This window comes from Camelus bactrianus, chromosome 17, assembly GCF_048773025.1.
Source record: "Camelus bactrianus isolate YW-2024 breed Bactrian camel chromosome 17, ASM4877302v1, whole genome shotgun sequence".
Taxonomy (NCBI): domain Eukaryota; kingdom Metazoa; phylum Chordata; class Mammalia; order Artiodactyla; family Camelidae; genus Camelus; species Camelus bactrianus.
In genome coordinates, this window is record NC_133555.1 from 44,475,959 (window position 1) to 44,499,349 (window position 23,391).

Below are 23,391 nucleotides of genomic sequence, written 5' to 3' on the forward strand. Positions count from 1 at the left end.
ATTGAGAGCTTAAGTGAAAGTCATTCATGCATATTTTTACCTGCTCTTAAAGGCTTATAGAGGTCATTGGATGGTGTTCTCTGCCAGCGTTCCTTGAATTTTGCTCTTAAATCACTGTCAGTTGCTTCTTCTTCATCCAACAATCTTAACGACTTTTTAAAAGGAGGCAAAGCAACAATGAGGTATCATTTCTGGTGTAAAAAATTTACAAGTTTTTAAATGTTCATGCTCCATACAGGTAAGAAGTACTGAGATGAGACTACTCCTACATTACTGGATAGAATATAAATTAGTACAATAATTTTTGTGGCAGAAACCCAAGTTATAATATATTTAACAAAAAATCCTATAAAACTTAAGGCTAGGTTAGCCATTACCTTACTCAGTAAAATTAAGAAAGATAACTGAGAGTTACGTGCATCAATATACCAAGACTACTTTAAACAAAGTTTTTTTTTAGAATTAAAACTAATAAGAAAGCCTTTAGACCTTAGAAGCCATAAACAAAATACAGAGAAAACTGATTAATTTATGAAAATAAAAGATTCAGATTTCAATCCCAATACAAAATACTGAAAGTTAACATATAAAAAAATGCCTTTTTAATCCACAGCTGAGAAGACAGGATAGCAGAGGGCCAGAAACAAGAAGTGCTAACCGTCCAATGGACATGAGTGCCAGAATCAGTGGTGTCTGCTAACTCCTGAGCTGAGAGCAGAGCTCTGGAAACCTCTGCCAAACACTAGTGCAAATATTTTAGGCTTTGTGGACCAATCTCTGTCACATATTCTTCCTTTTCTTTTTTGACAACCCTCTGAAAGTGGTGAAAAATCATCCCATGCTTAACTAGTAAACCATACAAAAACAGGCCACAAATTGGAGGCCCACTGTCCATAGTCCATCTACTGCATATTCTCTACTGGCTGAGAGTGTGAATGCAACAGAACATGAACAGGGAGACAAGAAACATAGGTGCAGCTAACATGAGTAGGAGGTCAGATCAAAGGCACTATCTTCCCTCAAACTGGGTCATTTCCAAACAGGTGACACTCAGGGGAAGCATTTTTAAAAAAGAAAACTGCCCGACAGAAGGGAACTCAGCTGTCTAAACCTTGGCTCTAAATAGAAAAGAAAAGAAGTATCACCTTAAGATTCCTAATCAAAGGCCCGAACTTAGGACTGGAAATCATACTACACTTTATGCGACACAAAGTCCTAAGACAAACTTCTAATTAAAAGATTAACCACACCAAAACAAAAAAACCTCCTAAGCTTAGAGTGCCCACAAATGAAGTTCAGGAAATATGAATTCATTAATTGAAAAAAATCATCGAACATTAAATGCAATGTAGTATTTTGGACTGGATCTTGAAACAGAAGGGCAAGATGGAATAACTGATAAAATCTGAGTAATACTATTGCACCAATGTTAAATGTCTTAGTTTTAACAAATGTACCATGGCTATATAAGAGTCTAACTTTTAGGGCAGCTGGGTAAACTATCTGTACTAAATTTGCTACTTTTCTATAAATCCGAAATTATCCCAAATTAAAAGTTTTAAAATCCAAGAACAAACACACAAAAAAATACTGAAATAAGAGGAAACAAACCACTATGAGCAAGAGTCAGCAAAAATACAAACAATGAGGTAATAGCTCTGGTTTTTCATAGACCACCTGTCTCAGATTGAGGAAGTTCCTTTCTATTTCTAGTTTGTCTTTTTATCATAAAAGAATGTTGAATTTCGTCAAAAATTTTTTCTGTATCTCAAGATGATCATACGGTTTTTTCCTTCATTCTACTAATATAGAGTATTACATTAATTGATTCTTTGACATCAACCACCCTTACATTCCGAGGACAGTGAAACAGTGGAAGCTTCCCCTCCAAAGATCATGATCAGGACAAAGGCTGTCAGCTCTCACCACTTCTATCCAGCATTGTACTGTCTAACATAATTAGGCAGGAGAAAGAAATAAAAGGCATCCAAAAGTGGAAAGGAAGAAGTAAAACTTATCTCTACTTGCAGATGATATAATTTTGTATACAGAAGATTCTCAGCAATCCACAAAATAACTATCAGAGATAATAAATGAATTTAGTCAAGTTACAGAATACAAAATCAGTTATATTTCTATACTCTAACAATGAGCAATCCAAAAAGGAAAATTAAGATGACAATTCCACTGCAATACCATCAAAAAGAGTAAAATACTTAGGAATAAATTTAACCAAGGAGGTACAAGACTTGTACAGTGAAAACTACAAAACAGAGTTGAAAGAAATTAAAGAACACTAAAATAAATGGAAAGACATCCTCTGTCCATGGACTGGGAGCGTAACTGGAAGATCAGCAATACTCCCCAAACTGATTTAAAGTGAATGCACTGAATATGCAATCCCTATCAAACTCCTAATTTTAGGATTTTCTATATATAAGGTCAAATAAAAAACCCAATAGGAGGAAGCCTCCAGGCCTCGTCCCTGCTAGACATAAAGCAGTCAAAGAGTTTTCATTTGGAAATCAAATCTCTTAAAACATACCTCATCTAGGATTTCTCTATTTCTTTGTAGAAGTTCGGGTAGTTCTTTGATCAACTGATCAACAGTCTGGATGCCTCCCTGCTCAATCACAGATGTGGACTTAGTCAATATAGACTGAGGTACAGTATCTCCAGATATATCTTCAATTGCTGCTGGAAGATTAAGGGAAGCTAACACCCTGAAAAAAAATGAGATACTATGTCACCTAGAGGTCTAAGCCACCTTTAAAACACTAATCTCCTATATCCAAATTAACAGTTAACAGTTATTTAGCACCCCAGAAAGGTGGATAAGCCCTGTCAATGGAAATATAAATCAAAGATAAAGGAAAAACAAAAAATCAGTAAGTGATAAAATGATAAAAAAAATCATTAAAGAATTAAGTTCACAGTTCAGAATTAAAAGCCAAAAAGTAATAAATATACATTTAAATACACTAGATAACTTTGGCTCACAAGTCAAACTTAACTTCTGTCAGTCTGAGAAATTAAAAGTCAAAAATTCTATCTGAAAAATGCAATCTTTTACCACACTCTTGATTGTTATACTGTCACTGGCAAATCAGAAAAATATGCAAAACAGTTATAATTTCACATCATCTAGGCAAAATGTTGAGAACATATTTGATCTAGGTTATTAATTACAGGCGCTTCATCTGTTTTGTTTTGTGGCACAGTAACAATTCTTCTGCTATTTCACTTACATTATGGAAGGAATATCAGAGTAAACTTACGTTGGTTTCTTGCTTGAAAAAGAAAAATGAAGTTAAAATCTATGCATTCATTAAAATTAAAAACACGAAAAAGCAAATCAGACCAGGAAAAAATATTCTCAATAACACAAGTGACAAAGGACTTGCCCCTAAAATACGTAAAGAACCCTTTAAAGATTACTAAGAAAAACTCAATTTTCAAAAATGAGCAAAAGATTTCAACAGATGCTTCACAGTAGATATATAAATGGCTAATAAGCATTGCTCAACATCCTTAGTGATTAGGGGAATGCAAATTAAACCACTGTGAGATACTGCTACACACACACAAAAATGGCTAAAATTAAAGAGACAAAAAACATTAAGTCCTGATAAGGATGCAGAACAATTGCATTTCTCAGTGCAGGTGGGAATATAAACTGAAAAAATGACTTTGGAAAATAATCTGGCCATTTCATATGAAGTTAAACATACACTAACAATACAACTCGGCAATTCTAATCCTAGGTCTTTACCCAAGAGAAATAAAGTATGTCCACACGAAGATTTTTTTCTTTCTTTTTTTTGTTAGGGGGCGGGGATTAGGTTTGTTTGTTTTTAATGGAGGTGCTGGGGATTGAACCCAGGACCTTGTGAATGCTAAGCATGTGCTCTACCACTGAGCTATAACCTCCCCTTACACACAAAGATTTGTATATCAATGTTTACAGCAACTGAAATGCCCATCAATAGGTGAAAAAACTAACAAAGTATTTGATCATAAAAAGGAATACTGCTCAGTAATAAAAATGATCAAACTGAGGGGGGAGTGGCCAAGATGGCAGAGTAGAAAGATGCTCTTAGCTCACCCTCTCCCATGAATACACCAAGAGAGACATCCACAGACCCACCCTTTCACTCAGAACACCTGCTGAACTTTGACAAAAATGATCAAACTGATTCACAAAACACAGATGATGCTAAGTGAAAGAAGCCTAATATATTTTCAATATATACTGCACATGCTGTACATACTGTAAGTACTGCATACTATACATGCTGCAGCAATAGTATATATGGTATACAATGTCCTGTATATAAAATATGTAATGTATTATACCATTTATAGTGTACTATATACTGTAATGTACATACTGCACATGTTATAATGATTATATCTGTATTAAACTGTATAAAAGATAAAACTAACCTATGATGACAGGGAGCAGATCAATAGCAGCTGGGGACAGAGGAGGAGGAACTGAAGGGAAAGACATGAGTGAATTTTTTAGGGTGACGGAAATGTTCTCTATCTTGATCATAGTGGCGGTAGTTACATGGGTATACGTATTTATCAAAAAGAAACAAACTATACACTTAAAATGAATGCATTTTACTGTGTGAAAACTATACTTAAAATATTTTTCAAAACAATGATTTTCTGTCTTCAATCCACCGAAAACAAAAACTGGTTCAGAATACAAACTATATATGTATCTTAACTTTAAAAGTGCATTTCTACTTCTAATTTCCCTCTAAATATCCCCTAACATACAAATTAGTGGTGAAGTATTTTCACTTTGTTTCAGTAGTTAAATTTCTTCCAACTATAATATATTTGCTAGGGCTCAGTAAATAAAGTATCCCTAAGAAATGTGTGTGTGTTTATATTTGCTATTTCAAATATTCTTTATGCTCAACTCTGAGCTCAGAAAACTAAAATTTTCATAAACAATCAGAAAACATTAGAATCTTAAAGATAAATTTATGAAAGTCAAGGTCTACCTACCCATTTGCCAAAGTGGTGGCTTCTCTCATTTGAGCAATTGATCTGTTAACTAAATCAGCTTTCCTCTGATTATAAGCTGCCAAAGACTGCTGCACTGACACAGGAACCATCTTCTCAAACAGATCTAAAATTAGGAATAAAAATGTCAACAAAATTTGAAGACAAAAACCCAAACTGTTAAGTGACTATTCCTATTTCCAATATTCATATTAAAAATCTACAAATATTTAAAGATCAAAACCAAATGACAAAGACAATTTTTAGATCACTATATTCACGGACAATGAAAATGAAAGCTTTTGCTTTGAACTTAGTTTTCTTAGTTTTTAAAGATGTGTCTGTCATTAAGTTTAAGGGATCTCTGGTGAAGAAAATCTACAGAAAACAACTGAGAAAACAATGTTCATTTGTTGATGGAACTGACTGACTGAGCCACAGAGCTATGATTTCCAGATCTACCACTTCCTGGCTCTGCAACCTTGGGCAAATTACTTAACCACTCGGTATCAGTCAAATGGGGGTAATAACAGTACCTACCTCATGGAGTCATTGTGAGAAATAAATGAGCTAACCTTTGTATAGGGCTTAAAAGAGTCTCTGGCACACGGTAAACACTTTGTGTTTGTTAAACAGAAATAAGTACAGTTATCCCTTGGTATCCACAGGGGGTTGACTCCAGGACTCCCAGCGGATACCAAAATCCACAGATGCTCCAGTCCCTTATATAAAATGGCACAGTATTTGCACATAACACACACATGTCCTCCCATATACTTTAAATCTTCTCTAGCTTACTTACAATACCTAATACAATGTAAATGCTTTGTACATAGTTGCCAGAGCACGGCAAATTCAAGTTTTGCTTTTTGGAACTTTCCGGAAATTTCTTTTTGGCCAGTATTTTCCATCAGCAGTTGCTTAAATTCACGGCTGTGGAACCGCAACTGTAAAATAATCACCCACTAACTTAGAATATTATCCTTGGGATCTCAGCTAGAGGCTGCCATGTGCTGCATTTACTTGTAACATTCAAGGATATTACAACATTTATTTATCTGATATAACAATGACTCCAGAGGTTTGTATGAGTAAAGTCATTTTATGTATATTTATAACGGCAGAATCTTAAATAACAAGTGTTAACAAAATGACAAGTGCTTGTTTAAGTCTTTATTGTTACTCAGTTTCAAGTTTTTGACTCTGTTGTATACTTTATGCTTTACTATTTACTTTTCCATCATAAAATTTCACTATAATTTTTATTCTCATATTCATTTTAAACATGAATGCAAATTATATTCAAAGCATAAAATACTAATTATGCGATTTTAGTTACAAAAATGAATAAATTGGAGGAAAAAAATAAAGTTAAAGTGCATCTGTATACTTGACATACCTGTGAATTTCTGGCTGATGGGTACATTGACTGGGGTAGATTTCACAAGAGTGGCTTTGCCAATAGGGTCTAGATCTTTAAGGTCTGGAACTCGATCATGATAAATGAAGTCATTATCCTTCTTTGCTGCAGTAAGGGCACGGTTGATTTTGTCAGAAAAATCCTTCACATTGACATATTCATCATAGCGAGATGCCACGGTTTTAATCAATTCTGCTGCATGCTAATAAGAAAATGTTAAAAAAAAAAAAATTTTGTTTCTTTTTTTCAACCAAGCACCCAACCTTTGGTTTTCTAAAAAATCTTTGAGGACTGGCATTACCAGCAATGTCATCAAAAGAATAACCTAGAAATTCTCCTGTAACAAACCAAAATATCAAAAAATGAAGAATAACACATAACAGACATCCCTTTAAACATATAAGTGAGTTATCAAGAAAGTAAAAGAAATCAAACCTACAAACTGACACTAAGGAAAGCTGGCTTTGGCTGTTGGGTATTTCTGTACCCAAAGGACTTGCAATTAAAATGCCTTTTAAAAAAAGGCCCTCAGGGAGCTTAATACATTAAGACAATAAACTAAGAAACATCCCCTTCACCACTGATCCCCACTTAAAGGGAAGAACCTCAAAGGGCTACACTCACGGTGAAAAGAATGGATCAGAAAAATAAACTGCGCAGCAACACAGCAAATCAACAAGGAAGCATGTTGTCAGCTTCAATAGGAATTTTTTCTTGAAAGGCTGCCCTTGTAACACATAAAATGAACACACGCCTCGTAAATTTAGGGCTCAAATTACTTATGTGGTGTTGGGAATAGTGACATCAGATAAAATGGACAATAAAGCCTAAAGTATTATTAGGGATAAATTCAGTATATAATGTTTAATATTTGCCAATTTGCCAGAAAGGTATAAAACTTCTTAAATTTTGTATTTAAAAACCTTTATCTATATAAATAATTATAATGAGAAATTGATAACATCTATGCATCATTAGAGTGGAAGATTTGAACACTCCTGTCTCATGAATGAAAGGACCAAGCAAACAAAAAATTTGTAAGCTCAGAGAAGATTTGAACAACACAATTAAAAAGTCTGATTTACCAGACATGGGGAACCTGGTACTCCAAAGAGAATATACAATATTCTCAGGCATATAAAGAACATCCATATAAAGTGATCATATGAGGAGATTAAGCAAGTTTAAGACACCAAAATTATAAGATTATAAGAATGGTTAAAAATTAGAAAACCTACTTATGTAATCCTCCAAGTAATAAATTTCAGTTAAAAAAATCAAATTACCTTCATAGATGTTGAAAAATCATTTGATAAAATATTCACTCTAGACATTTTTTTAAAATCTTAGTAAAATAAAACTAGTTATCTAGTTTTTTAACATGATAAAATCTTAACCCCTAAAGCTGATACCATGCTTAGCAGAAAAATGAAAGAAACAATCCTAGAGTCAAAATAAAATAAAGATCACCAGTATCATTATGAACACAGAACACGGTAAAAATAACCAGACAAAAGAATGAAATCAGAGGTATAAAATTTAAAAAAGGAAAAATTTATCATTTACAGCTCATATATTTGTGTGCCAGCAAAACCTAAGAGAATCAACTATTCTAAATGAGAGGTAGCTTACATACAAAATCAACAGGGCAAATACAGATAAACAATCACCAATTTGAAGAGATAACAGAAGAAAAAAATCCACTGTTACTAGCAACAGGAAGACAAAATAGCCAGGAATAAGTTTTAAAAGATATACACAAGATTAATATGAAACAGAAACAAGGATAACCAAAACAAACAAAACAAATGCTACATCTGTAACGTAAACTAGGAGGTATAAAAATGCACAAATTTAAATCACTTTTTAAATTTGTAAATCAAATATGATTTGTAAATGCGGTCAAACACTTCCCTAAATAGGAAAATTGGTATTAGGGCCTTAAAAGACACTGAATACAGCAGGAGAAAGGGGGATTGCCAAGAGCCCCACCTGAGGAGAAAACACTTAGGCAAATCTGAAAACAAGGAAATGCAGTGAGGTGACAGCTGCCAGCTGATGACACAGGTAAAGCCAAATGTCCCACGTGGAGCCACCCAGGGGCCACAGGACAGGCCTTGTCCCAAGAAGGAGCTACTGAGCCCAGAGGCAGACAATTAAAAGGGCAGGGATGCCGAGGGAAGCAGAAAAGAGCAGGACTGAAAAGTGGGGAGGAGGAGAAAGAAGATGAACACTCAGAAAACAACAAAAAGTAGACGCATTACCTGGAAATGCAAAGGCTGTGAGGAACTCAGGGAAACACAGGCACAAAATGGAATCCTCTAAACCAGGCCTTGAGAACCAGAGAGGAGAAGCTAAGGCAGGGCTCTACACGAGGAGGCTCGGCAAGCTACCCAGGCATTCTCCCCATACGCACCTCTGGCTATTCCTCGACCGAATTCCAGCTCATTTAAACATAAGTAACCAAAAAGGCATCGCATCTGCCTCAACACAAAGAAACCATAAGGAAAGGATGAATGAAAATGAGTTTAACTTCCCCATAGAAAATGAAAATTCACCAAAGAAGTGCTGCCCAAAGCAAAGAATACAGTATACTAAAAAAACAAAAATAAACTAAAAAACTTAAGGATGCAATCACAGTACCAAAGAACACAAAATATGAACAGAGGACCAGATGGCCCAGACAACAGTGGGTGACAGTCGATAGCAAGAGAATGTGAAACAGGACCTGCAGAACTCAGGAAAGAAACTGAAGAAAAATACGAAATCATTTAAGAAAAGAAAGACTGAAATATTTATACAAGAAACATAAAAGGGATAATAGACATCACAGAAATCATTGTAAGAAACACACAAAACAAGAAAAAGTGAGAACAATTCAACATGGCAGCTGGGGACCAGATGCCATTGCAAATTAAAAATTTATGAGATAAATCAACCAAATGCTATGTGGGGTCCTTGTATGAATCCCGATTTGAACAAACCAACTATAAAAAGACATTTTAGAAAAAAATCAGAGAAAACTAAATTAGGTTTCGGTAACATTAGGTTAATAGTATTATTTGTCCTTATTATTTAGCATTAATTGTGCTAGATAGGATGACATTGTGATTTTACTTTTTTTAAGCCTTATCTATTATACTGAAGTAGTTAAGGACGAAATGGTATGTGAGAGAGTTGTAAAATACTTCAAAAAAATAAGGAGGAGGGCAAACAGATGAAACACAAAGCAAAATATTGATAATCATTGAAGCTGGGTAATGGATATTTGATGATTCATACTTTCATATATATCTCAAATTTTCCATAATAAATACTTAAATATAATTCATATAGAAGCATAAACAAGAACAATAAGGGAAATTCTGGAAACGAGAGATGATCAATACCAATCAGGCATTAAAACAAGTATCAATGACTCAAATGGTACAGAACTGGAACTTGAACACATAAACAGGACAATGAAACAGAATTAAAAGTTCAGAAACAGACTCAAACATATAATTTAATATGTGATAAAAGTCAAAATCTCAAATCAGTGGGGTAAAGAAAGTCATTGCAATAAATGGTTTGGGGACAACTGGGTACCTATTTGGAAAAATAAACACTAGATACACCCTTCACATCATCTATCAGGATAAACTCCAAGTGAATCAAAGATCCAAGTATAATATATAATAAATTATAGATATACTTACACTTTGATACCAGCAATCCCGTTTCTAGGAATTTAAGATATACATGCTGCTATGGACTGAATCATGTCCCTCCAAAATTCGTATGCTGATGCTCTAACCCCCAAAGTGATGGTTTTGGAGATGGGGCCTTTGGGAGATTATGTTTAGATGAAGTCATGAGGGTGGGGCCCTCCTGGTGGTATTAGTGCCTGAGTAAGAAGAGCCACCAGAGAGCTTGTGGGCGCTCCCTACCATGTAAGGACACATCAAGAAGCCAGCCAGCAGTCTGCAAGCTGACCACGCTGACACCCTTGTCTCAGAATTCAGCTTCCAGAACTATGAGAAAATCTATTTCTGTTGTTTAAACCACCTGGTCTATGGTATTTTGCTATGGAAGACTGAGCTAAGACACCTGCTGAAATACGAAGTGCCATGTGCACATAATTATTCACTGCAGTATGTTTTGTAATAGAATCTTGGAAACGCACAAGTATCCAGCAATAGGGCACAGCAATAAAGTGTGGTTTGACAATCAAGTGCAATGCAGCTCTGAAGAAAAATGAGGACGGTCTCTGTGTTGATGTATTAAAATGGAGAGAGCTTCAGAATATGTTGTTATGTGAGAAAAATATGATGTACAACACTGTATATAGCATACAACCTCTTATGTAAGGATGGGAGTTAAGAATGTGCATTAAGTGTGCATGCATGTGTGGATGTATTTGCTTGCATTTCAAAGAGGGAAAAAAAACTGAAAGGATTAAATGAGAAACAAATAGAAATTACCTATGGGGCAGTGGGAAAAAAGATGGAGGAACAGGATATAAGGGGAAAGGTAGGGAGATGTGTTGAAGTGTATACCTTTACATTTTCCTCAATTTTTATATTAATAATGTTCATGTCCACAGAAAAATTAAAAGAACAGAACAATGAGTGACAACAGACCCTTTACTAAGTTTAACAACCGTTAGCAATTTTGCCATATTTGCTTCATCTCTCTTTCCCATATATACACATAGATTCCTTTTTTTTCTTTTTTTTTTTTTTTTTGCAGAACCATTTGAAACTAAAGTTCAGAATCCATGACCTTTCATCCTCAAATACCTCAGTACATATCTCCTAATAAGGGCAATCTCCTTAATACCTACAAGCTACTATCATAACAAAGAAAAAACAATACCTTCACAAAATCAGTTTTACCACCTTATTAGGTCCAACATTCATAAATAAATAAATCTCTAGTGTGTACTCATTCTACATGAGTCATATTTTCACATCTTTATATATATACTCGTTCCTCGGGATCTGCAAGGGATTGGTTCCAGGACCCGCCACAGACACCAACATCCGAAGATGATCGAGTCCCAGAATTGGCCCTCCCTACCCACAGACTCTGCATCTGTTGATTAACATAGTACCTGACCAGCATTTGGATGGATCCACAAATTCGGGATCTGCAAGGGATTGGTTCCAGGACCCGCCACAGACACCAACATCCGAAGATGATCGAGTCCCAGAATTGGCCCTCCCTACCCACAGACTCTGCATCTGTTGATTAACATAGTACCTGACCAGCATTTGGATGGATCCACAAATTCGGAATCTGCAGATACGGTAGGCCGAATATTTATTCATTGAACGTGGACAGTGCAAACCCATGCTGTTCAAGACTCAACTATATTTTTTACATCTTTTTGAAAGCTTTACAGACTCCACCAAGATGATCAAGTGAACCCACCTTCTGGAGCCAATAAACTGCACTGTCCAAGAAGTGCGCTTCATGAGCTGTACAAGTCCAGGTACAATTCTTCGTGGCCCCAGAAGTGAATCCCATGTAGCAATTTTCCCTTTGCTGTTTCACCTATTGCTGTGATTTTCCTGACTCTTGTGATTTTGTTTCTGCTTTGCTCATAACCAGTAAGTTGCTGACAGCAAAGACTGCTAAGATGATTGAATGATGTAACCATCTAATGATCTCTATCAGGGTCATGGGTATGCTAAGTGAGAGACTATAGAGAATATGCTGGTCACCTTTTTTGTCTGTTTTGTTCTTCTGCTTGTTTCTGAGCTCAAATCAGGCAAATTAAAAAAAAAAACATGCCTAATGGAAACAGGAACAGCCCTTTGAGTGAGATATGAATTGCAAGTATTTGTGCTCTGCATTAACTTCTGACCTATGACTAAACCTGTAAAACTCTTATGAATCTAAAAACTGAAAAAAAGTCTTTATCTCTTGTTGTGAATCTGAAAGTTTCCTTTTTCCTAAGGGGTTTTAAAAACTAGATTAAAATTTCTAAAGCTCTTCAATGATGAGTTTACAGAAACTAAATAAAGGCTTATTTATATAAAAGTCCCAGAATTTCCTAAAAATAAGGAAGCTAAACATCTGTAAAACAAGGAGCACTGCTCACCACCCAGTTCTGTAAGGACTAAGTCGCTATCCACTTCAGTTGCTGACAGAGCACCTTGAGAGAGAGGAATTCAGGATGCAAAACAGGATGAGGCACCCTGTGCTTTGGAAAAACGGCCCCTTAGACAGATGTCATTCTCAGGAAGAATTCTAATGAACCCAGAGTCCTACATCTTTTACATAGAAAAGCACTAAAATCATTAACCTGAGATGTCCGTTCTTTGTGACTAGCAGTAATCTTTTACTGAGACGTATTTCGTAGCCAGAAATCACATCTAAGCTGGTTTCTCCCCTACCTTTTCAGAGCAGTTCCCTCAGAGGTACTAGGAGGCTGTCACCCATGAGACTTTATTCAGTAAAGTCCCTAAATAAAACTCAACTCCCTCCTTTTATGTTGTGTGTTTTTCTTTCCATTGGTATTTCTAATACTTTAAATATGCTACCCTGAAAAAAAAATCTTTCCTCTAGAAACCACTTTCTCTGAAGCATTTTCATATAAAAATCTAAGTGACTGCAATCAAAGTGAATCTCTGCACAAATGAAATATGTTCAGTAACCTGAGTGTGCCTTTCTCTGACTTTGTCAGTGTGGAGTATAATACAAACCTACATGTTATTCTTTATAAAACTTGAGTTTCTTGTCTCATGAAAGGACTAATTAACCTGAACTTCTTAAATATAATACTTGCATAGTATCTTCTAATATCCAGTCCATATTTAAATTTCCTTAACAGTCCTCTTCCCACCCTCTGCCTACCAATCCTCAAAATACAAGCAACTCATATAAATAGCCCTTACCCCTCCTGCGAAGTTACCTTAAATGTCACAGCAAGTTTCTCACAAACCCAGTGCTGATAAAACTGCACAGAAGGTATTCTGCTAATGGTAAGATCTGTGTGTACGTGTGTGTGTGTGTATATATATATATATAATATAATAAAATCACTGTCCTCCTCAAGCTGTGGAATCATATGACCCAATTTAGACCAAGGCTAGGCCACAAGTTAAGCACTGCACATGTTCTGGAGCATGATAATTAATTTAGAATACTTTAAATTAAAATAAACATGGACAAATAAATGAGAACTAAATGCAAATTATGCAAAAATTTTTAGATAAAATATGAGACGTCAAAAAGCACACAGTAGGTATAGCCTAAAAATAAAAACAACCACTTGTCTCTGTTGACAGGGGCAATGAGTGGGAAAAGTTTTTATGAGCTAACGTGGGAATCTTACTAAAGAAAAAAAAATAGGAAATCCAAGTTACTTAAATATTTATTTCCAAGAAACTCACCTGTAACCTTGCAATCTCTTCTCCAAATTTCTTCTGCTGTTTCGCCAGGATGGACTGGTGGTACTCAGCATTGGCTTGCATGATACAGTGCTTTGCAGCCAAGACAGGGAACACCTCCTGGAAATAAAAATACTGACCAGGGGAGAGTCCAACCACACAAATCACCACAGACAACATGGGATGCAGGAAGAAAAAGGAAAAGGAGACAGAAATTAGAATCACCCCATTAATGGTTTAGAGATTGGTTAGTCATTAGGTGTAAACAGAGAAGACCACATGATTTTGCATGGACTGGATTCAATGAATTCAGCTTTTTTTTTCCTTCCAATTAGAATTATGGGTTGGGTTTTTTTTTTTTTTTTTGAACTATTAAGTGAAGCCAATTTAAGTTTTTACCATTCTCTTTAATTGAGCCATGAAGTCAACATTTTGTTTACAAAGAAAGGAAAGCATGCATTAGAAAGAGAAGTAGAATGGACATTCACAGAGGTAGACCAAGCACAGAGCTTTAGAAGCTTTCTTATGAGCCCTTACCCGGCCCTTAGAGTTAACTAAACCACCATTACTCACATATACTAATGAAATTGCTCTATAGCTGACTGTTTCATCATGTTTAAAAGACAAAAGACAATAAAGTAAGTTCCCACTTAAATTCATATCCTAAGAAACTTTTAATAAAGGTAATTTTTAGCCATAGAAAATTTAGTATCTATATAAAGACTAACATTTCAGTATCATATACTCAAAAACATAGAGCAAACAGACAAATACACTAAGTTAATGACTAATATGATAGTGTTATTTTACCCTAGCTTGTTTTGAAAAAAATTCCAGTCAAAATTAATTTTAGAAGATCCAAAAACATGAACCAAAAAAGCAGTTACACTGGTAGAGGCTCTTCCAAAATGTCAAATCCTAGCGTGTAACCTCATTGTTTTTAGGAAGTACATGCCATATAATATCCAAGAAATACACTAGACAATTCCTATCTAGACAAAAAAAATAAGAGAATCAAAAACTGAATTACTACCTGTATGCTTTCCTGTCTCCCAGTGAATAATTTCCTAGCTTCCTGGGTCACTACTTGCAGATATTCCAGTTTTATAACTAGAATATGAAAATACCTTATGAGCTTTATTAGTGAAAGGCAAAAATAAAAGACATCTAAATCTCAAACTGCACTCTCGTGCCAGTTCTCAAGGCAAGTCTGGAACAACTTGGTACTTAAAACAGGAGATTTTCGAGGAATACCAGGAATGGTGCAGAGGTAGCTTCCAAGTCTTTGTAGGTGGCATTCTTCTCTCCAGGACAGGACTGAACTAATGGCCCAACAGGACGTAACGGTACACTGTGCAGCTGAACATGACGTCTTTCAGATGAAAAAAAAGGTGAGAGGAGATCCCAAGTCTCTTCTGAAGAGCAACACTATTATCACCCAAGAGTCCTGGGCAAATTTCTACTGATCTCTCGGTGAATATTAAATCTCCAGGAATCTTCAAATTCCTTATTGTTCATATTCTGACTAATATGTTGATGTACTTACATGCTTTTTTTACTTCACCACAAAATTTTCTGCAATTTCATAATTTATAAAGATTCCTGAACAACTTATAAAGATCATGTAACAAATAGCATTGGCTATCATACAGACGAAATTAATTCCTTAAACATTTCTGAAAGAGAGCCATTGAATCACACTACACTTCAATCTGTAAATTTCCATTTTTAACCATTCTGAATTTATTTCTTAGTCTAATCATCTGCTTTATCATTTACAAATGATCATCACTGACTAGTCTTTTCAAATGCCACGTCAGAAAGGTTTACATTAAAACAATGAATACTTCCTGTGTTACGTGGTTTTAGATGGTTGTTTTCCTTAGCTGTCCAACAGCAGCCCAATTTTCTATCCCTGTTGGCAAAACTTAATTATAATCAGAGTACTGGATGAATTTGTTAAGTTCTCTTTTCCTTTTGTCTTTATGTCTGTTTTTGCGCTTTAAGACTCATCTTTAAGAAAACAGGACAATAATTAAAAGGGTGAATAATCAACATGCTCAAGTATTCATGCTGTACCAAATCATCAAAGATTCAGAACCATACAATGCCCTGATTTGATAAAGTTATTGGAGACAGGTGTTCAAAATTTTCCAGAAAGCGTTTTAGCTTGGAAAAACAAGTTTAGTAAAGAGTAGAGGCAAAGGCATCCCCTAAATATAAAAGGACTTGTCATGCATCTTAAAACAAAAACTATTTCTACAAATATATTCTCCAAATGCTTTTCCTTAAATTTCAAATATTCTTTATAAAACATAATTTTCAACTTGCTTCTTATACACAAAAATGTCCAAATATTTCCACATGCAAAACAACCAAGTGTTTACAAAAACAATAACTGACCTTGGGGAGAGTATCTTTGTACTGACACTGTTTAAAAGCATCACCAAAATAATCTGCAGCCTGATTAGCCAATTTAGCTATGATGGCATCTTTCATCTTATCTGGAATAAAATATTAAATTGACTGTTATAATGAAAATAAATATACAATAATCTGATGTACCATGATAACTCAGTACAGACATTGAGCTCATAAGTATGTACATTTGCCTTTTTTTTTTTAAAAAAAAAAAATCCTTATTGATGAAATCAACTCTTCCGCACACAACTTAATTACTCCATAGGCAGATAAAAAGAGTCAGAAAATAGATTAGTGGTTGCCAGGGGCTGGGGGAAAGGGGGGATGGAGAGTGACTGACAGTGGGTATGGGGTTTCTTTCTGCGGGGATGATAACGTTCTAAAATAAGATAGTGGTGATGGTTGCAAAACTCTGAATATACCAAAAACTAATGAATTGTATACCTTAAAAGGGTAAATGCTTTTGTATATGAATTCTATCTTAATAGAAGCTATTATTTTAAAAGAAAAAATTTTCCAGTCCACTTAGTTTCCACCTGATGACTGCTCCCTTATTTTCAATTTCTTGTACTTACATATTCAGTCCTTATTCTAATCTCTCACACTAACTTACATGCCTTATAAGAACTTATTCCCTCATTCACAGGGCCAGAGGTTCCACCTGGATGCCTCCTTATCAATTAAGTCTGGTTTAAACAAGACCTCCTCAAAGAATCTCTTCTTGACTAATGGATCTAAGATTAGCATGACTCCCCCTCCATCCTTACCCCACAGCCAGACCACCAGTCACTGCCACATCTTTTTTTCTTTATAGCAATTATTTCTCTCTAAAATTACCTTGGCTACTGAATTGCTTGTTTTATCACCTCCTCCACACTACAATGTAGGCTTCCTGAAAATAGAAATCTCATTTGTCTAACTGTATCTAGCGCCTAGAACAGTGAGTGGCAGTTGGTACTCAACACATATGTGCTGAATGAATGAATTTCTGACATATTACAAACCTATATAAATACTACTCCAGAATTCAGTGTTTTAAGACAATACTTAACTATCCATTTCATCAGACTTCAAACACAGCCTACATTCTTAAATGCGCATCTGTACCATCTTAAGGCCAGAAAATGAAAGCTGAGAATTTTCAATAATTCAAGTGTCTAAGTTCAGAGGAAAGCTCTACACTGAACACATTATCATCACTTTCTTATTTTAAAAGTCTGTCACTTCTTTTCACATGTAACAAAATGGAGGACATTAACAAATTGGAATTACCTCTCGTGGCTTTTAAAAAAAATACTTCTTGGGCCTGTGCCAACATGATAAGACTGAGGGTCCCAACAGTATCTGGAGATATGTCCACAGTAGGCTCTCGATTTAAGGCAGATAAAACCGTCTCCTTAATGTGTAAAAAGGCACCACTAGCAAACTAGAGGAGGAAGAAAAGAATTTCTTTAAAATGTATAGGAACTCAGCAAGACAACGTTCTACTCTTACACACAAAACCACTTCAAATGTTAACTCAGCTGAACAGTTACTATACTTAAATTTTTATATTGTGAAAAACAGATCTATAACACCTGACCTACAGACAATAAGGATATTTTCCTAAACATTATAGAATTTCATGAGATTTAACCTACAGTAAAAATCAAGTGCAGCAAAAAAGTAAATTTATGGGACAACTTGATTAAACTTTTTAGAAATACTTCCTGAAAACTAACATGAGAACAGAGGCAAGGACAAATGTTTTTAGTACCAAAACGCTCTTGCTTTGGTCCCAAACACATCTCTCAAATAATTAAACATGCCATACTTATGGGAAACCTCAAATAGTATAGATTCCTAGTGACCATGACTACCCACTACTAACAATTTTTCATTTGGCTTTCAGAGCCCCCTGGTGAAATGTTCCACATCAGGTTTTCCTAATCAGCTATATGTCGCTGAGGTTAACACTAAACTAACTTTGCTTTTATGAAACAAATGACCCTGGGGAAAAAGAGACATATCAATCTGAGGTTAAAAGGTGTTGTGGGTTTTGCAGTTAAGATACACAACAAAAACTCAAAACTAACCGTATTAAAGTGAACATCATGTTTGCTGCAGACATGAAGGACCGTGAAACTAGAATGTATGTCTCCAAGTAGTGATCAGCTGACCTGCTTTGTAATAGGGCACCGGCTGCGAATCACAGAGGTAACTCACAGAATGGAATGTGTCCTCGGTAATTCAGAATACCCTCTAAGAGCTCACATGCCACCTAACGGAGTTACAATTAATAGAAAACTAAGTCAAATTTTCCTTCATTTTCATATTTTAAAATATTTGCCATTTATAGCCCCACAAAGGAAAGATATATGCGTCACGTTTGTCATCTGCACCCATCAAAACTTATGGCATGCCACAATACGGAGCACGTGGTTGCTTAAAGTGCATTTGCCCTCACTTCCTTAGAATGGCACTCATCACCTCTCCCCTAAACTTAAACAATGGGGAAGATCAAACTCCATCTCTGAAACAAGCAAATTCCAGCACCACAGAAGACAGTCTAAGGACCATTTCAAATTTCATAAAATTTGGAATCAGGACACCTGAAACCCCAGAGGATCACTTTATTAACACTTCTGCCCTTTAGTCTCTTTGCCTATAAAATGAGAATGACATTATATAACGTGCATCAGAAAGTCTATGTGAGAACATGAACATACTCTGTAAATTACAAAGCAATATAAAACATGAAAACATAATTATAGATGATATCATTTAACAATAATCACTTATTGCTCTTTAAACTGAAACAAAAAATAAAAGCTGAGTAAATGATACACTGCTGCCAAATAATATGCCATATTAGTAAATGACAGCTCCTAAAATCTAAATTTAGCTAACTTAAGAAAATTACTTATCTGGTCACATTTAACTATGACCTCTCCACAAGTCTCAGAGTTAAAATTTTTTGGCCAAGAAGTCTTAATTTTTGTGACACTGGTGAAATTTTAAGTGTGTGCTTAAGAAAAATTACATAAAAATAACGTACAAATATTTTAAAAGAGGTCATTTATTTAAAAGGGATTTAAAGGATTTCATTTCAACATTTAATCATTTGTTCTCCCAATATTTAACGAGCCTTTATTATGTGCCAGGCACTGTGCTAGGTGCTGGGTATATCATGGTAAGGGAAAACAGAGCTGATCTACAGATAAGTAGCTTATCGGAGGGCTTCAAAAATATGTATCAATTCATTAAAAAGTACTATTTTTCAAGACAGTATCTGTGTGTAAAGAAACATCTAAAAACCTAAATGCAAATTATTTTCAATTTAATCCAACTTAGCGTCGATCATTATGGAGTAACTTCTGTTCTGCGTACCTGGTAATGCTTAGCAGCGATTTTCAATCCTTCATCATTATCCAGGTTCTGTTCTGCTGCAATCTGGCTAGCTAAGGCTGCACAATTGAACAACACACAGCTCTTTTCATATCCTAAGCTTGCAAGAGCTGTAAAAAATTGAGAAGGAAAAATTCATCAGATTATTTTTTTCTGAAGAAAATGAATGTTTCAAAGTGAAATACTATGACCTCTATCCCACTGGCTCTCACAAAAACAAGTGGAAACCTGTTTTCTTACCCATAATACACTCCCATATTTCTAGCTGCCCTGCCAGGCATTTATTTCCACAACAACATTGTCAACATCTAAAACTCAAAGATCAATAAATTAATCTTTCCTTCCCTTTACGTCCACACTGTTATTAGTCAGATTCGAAATGAAAAGTTATTCTCACGTCATTTTAAATCCAATTCAAATAAATTCTTTCCATTTTTCCACCACCTCTCTCAAAACTGTATCTTCCCATGACATTTAAACCAGTTCCTCACTACTACAAACCTAAGCCAATGTAAGTGTCTCCTAGCTGGCCCACCATGTCTCACTCCCTTTCTGCCAATACATCTCCCAGAAGGCTAGAAGATTATTTGGTTAAAATACAATTCTGACCAAGAATCTACACACCTCACATCCAGTGGGATAGTTACTATCAAAGAAAAAAAGGAAGAGACGCAAGGAAGCAAGGAAGGGAGGGAGGAAGGAAGGAAGACAATAACAATTGGTAGGCAGGCATGTAGAGAAATTGGAACCATTCTGTTAAAGCCACTGTGGAAAACAGTACAGGGATCCCTCAAAAAATTAGAAATAAAATTACTATATAATCCAACAATTCCACTTCTGGGTATAAACCCAAAAGAATTGAAAGTAGGGTCTCAGAGATATTTCGTACACCCATGTCTGTAGCAGAATTGTTCACAACAGCCAAAAGGTGAAAGCACCTCAGCATCCATTGATTCATGAACAAATAAAATTCTCTCACATGCTACAACATGCATGAACTTTGAGGACATTATGCTATGTGGAATAAGCCAGTCACAAAAAGACAAACCCTCTATGTTTCCACCCATATAAGGTATCTTAAGCAGTCAAATTCAGAGAAACAGAAAGTAGAATGGTGGTCACCAAGGATGGGGGAAGGGGACTTGTTATTTAATGGGTACAGAATTTCAGATCTGCAAGATCAAAAGCTCTGCAAGATCTGTTTCATAACAATTGGAATATACTTAACACTACTGAACTGTACACTTAAAATTGGTTAAGATAGTAAATTTTATGTTATGGGTCTTTTTAACCACACACACAAAAAAGGGACAAAGTCAATCACAGTGACATTCAAGGTCTTACACAATATGCCAGATATTCAGCACTAAGCAGAATAATCAGAAGGCTTCTTACAAAAAAAAAAAAAAAACACTGAACAAACCATCTAGGAACATCAGAACAACACCACAGTTGTGTGTTTGTGCCACACAGTAGTGCCATCAAGCAAAACCCTCCTTGTTATATAGGATTTTAGGAGTCTCCCTTGTAATTATGGCCAGTTTCTCACTTGCCGCCAACCTAATTCTAGCCTCCTCACCGTAAAGTAAAGCAGACATACACACCATCTACTCTAACCTAATTTGTTAAATAAATGTATAAAAATCTAGAATAACCAGGATATGAGTAGAGCATGCAGCAAAATAAAGATCAAGGTGAACTGAAAACAAGAGCCCAGAGTAAACAAAAACAATTCCAGGAATAGAAAACAACATTTCACAGATCCTAATTAGTATCCTTAAAGACACTCAAAGACAGTACATCCATAAAACAAGTAGAGGATGTCATTTAAGAAGAACAATCTGTGAATAAGAAAAAGCTCTTGGAAATGAAAACCTTGACTGCTAGAAGTTTTTCAAAAGAAAGGCTAGAAAATAATGAGGCAGCCCATAAATGGGAAAAAAAAAAAAAAAAAGAAGAAAGAAAAGTGTAGAAGTTGTCAGTAAGTAGCTCAGAACAGCCAACATCCAGTTAACATATAGCATTCCAAACAGAAGCAGGGGGGAAGAATGAAGAAAAAACTATCAAAGAAATTCATGTAAACTTCCCAGGGATGAAGGACACATGAGTCTGTAAACTGAAAAGGACAGGAGTAAATGCCATTCCCAAAGAATAAAGTGAAGGCCCAGTGGATCTTCTGAGATTTCCAACCATGAAAGATAAAGAGAAAACTGTAAAAAATCTTCACAAGAAAAAAGAAACAGGTCACCTACAAAAGAACACTCCGCAGACTTTTCATCAGTAACCCTGGATTACTATTACTAAAGGCAAGGGAACAATGTCTTCAAGTTCTGAAGAAACATAATTCTAATTAATTCAACAAACATATATTAAAGCCAGTTTGGCCCCAAAAAAGAGAACAAGGGACAAAATGATGTCAGGGAGGTAAGAGAGAACCAATTTACACAGTAAAGCTTTAGCTTTTACTCTGAGTGCACTGGGAAGTCAAGAGAGTTTTGAACAGAGACTCACTAAGCCTGCACGGTAGCCAATAGACTGCAGGGAAGCCGGAGATGAGGGCAGGCAACTGCTACAGGAAGGCGCTGAGAGGTGATGGATGGAAAATGCTGAGAGGTGATGGCAGCTCTGACCAGAATGGCAGCAGGAAAAGTGCTGAGAAGTGACTGGATTTTTAGTATCTTTCAAAAGAAAATCTGACAGGATTTATGGACAAATTAACTAAATGTGGGGAATGAAGTGAAACAATGTCAAGAATGACCTAAGCACCAGGTGCCAGAATTTCAAACCAAATTCATGTGAGGGCAAAATATAGACATTTTCACAAAGAAGAGATTCAGAAATCTGACCTTTTCTGTCAAAGTTACTTACAAGTATATTCCAGTAAAAGAGGAAGACACACTATCCGGAAAACATGGCTCTAACCTAATGGATAATAATTATGCAGCAGCTTTAAATAGCAGCAGTCCAGATTCAAGCAAGAAAACAGAAGAAGACAAAGGAAACAGAAGAGTCTCTCAGGAAAAGAGGAGCTCAGAGAAATAAATTGCAAGACTGAGAGTTTGGAAAATCTTGAGAATATGGTAAAAGCACAAAATGTGTGTGGTCATGGAACAAATAAGACATCCAAATACACACAAAGCCGTACACGAAAGTCATAGTCTAAATATGAAGCAACTTATCATATGACAGAAAGTTAGTGGAGTTGAGACAGAATGGAATACATTCCAAGCAATAGATAAAAGTAAACTTTTTATGTACAAGATACACAACTCAGCCTACTGTATTTCCCATAAACAATGCATCCCAAGCTGTAGTCTGTCATTTTATTTTGATAATTTCTCATGTGTCAGAGATTTTGTGAAAACTTTTTCTTGTAATTAAATCTTTTTTCTTTTATGATTTCTTCTATCATATCTAAACTTAAATTAAGGTTTTTTAAAAAAATTTTCAATTCTTCTTTCTTCAAAGAGTTTTTCCTCAATAGTCAACTCCATTCTTGTTTTTCACCTGAGCTCTTCTTTTTCACTAAGTTTTTCAAAATGAAAACAGTTTGATTATAAATAAAAATAGATGTTCTTAAATTCAAATAATTGTTTAAACGCACACACACACACACAAGAAAATAAATTAAAAATGATCCAATATCAAACCTCCCAGAGTTCCCCAGTAATCTTTTGTTGAGTATCTTGATAAATAACTATATATATGTAGGTCCACATACCCCGTTTTCCACAAACAGTACACTACACCATACTCAGGGTG

At 35.3% G+C, this 23,391-nt stretch overlaps 1 protein-coding gene across 2 annotated transcripts in view; it reads right to left on the reverse strand.

The window, feature by feature from the left end:
* Positions 1–23,391, reverse strand: part of PDCD6IP (programmed cell death 6 interacting protein) — a 57,756-nt gene that overhangs the window by 18,360 nt on the left and 16,005 nt on the right. The window contains exons 4-11 of one of the 2 annotated variants that reach the window (XM_045520144.2): positions 19,612–19,739; positions 17,515–17,668; positions 16,225–16,325; positions 13,825–13,941; positions 6,422–6,644; positions 5,026–5,149; positions 2,546–2,723; positions 41–152 (exon numbers count right to left, since the gene is read on the reverse strand). In XM_045520144.2, the coding sequence (XP_045376100.2) occupies positions 41–152; positions 2,546–2,723; positions 5,026–5,149; positions 6,422–6,644; positions 13,825–13,941; positions 16,225–16,325; positions 17,515–17,668; positions 19,612–19,739 (1,137 nt within the window). Of the gene's footprint in view, positions 1–40; positions 153–2,545; positions 2,724–5,025; positions 5,150–6,421; positions 6,645–13,824; positions 13,957–16,224; positions 16,326–17,514; positions 17,669–19,611; positions 19,740–23,391 lie in introns of both variants that reach the window. The other variant, XM_010959664.3, reaches the window with a different exon arrangement.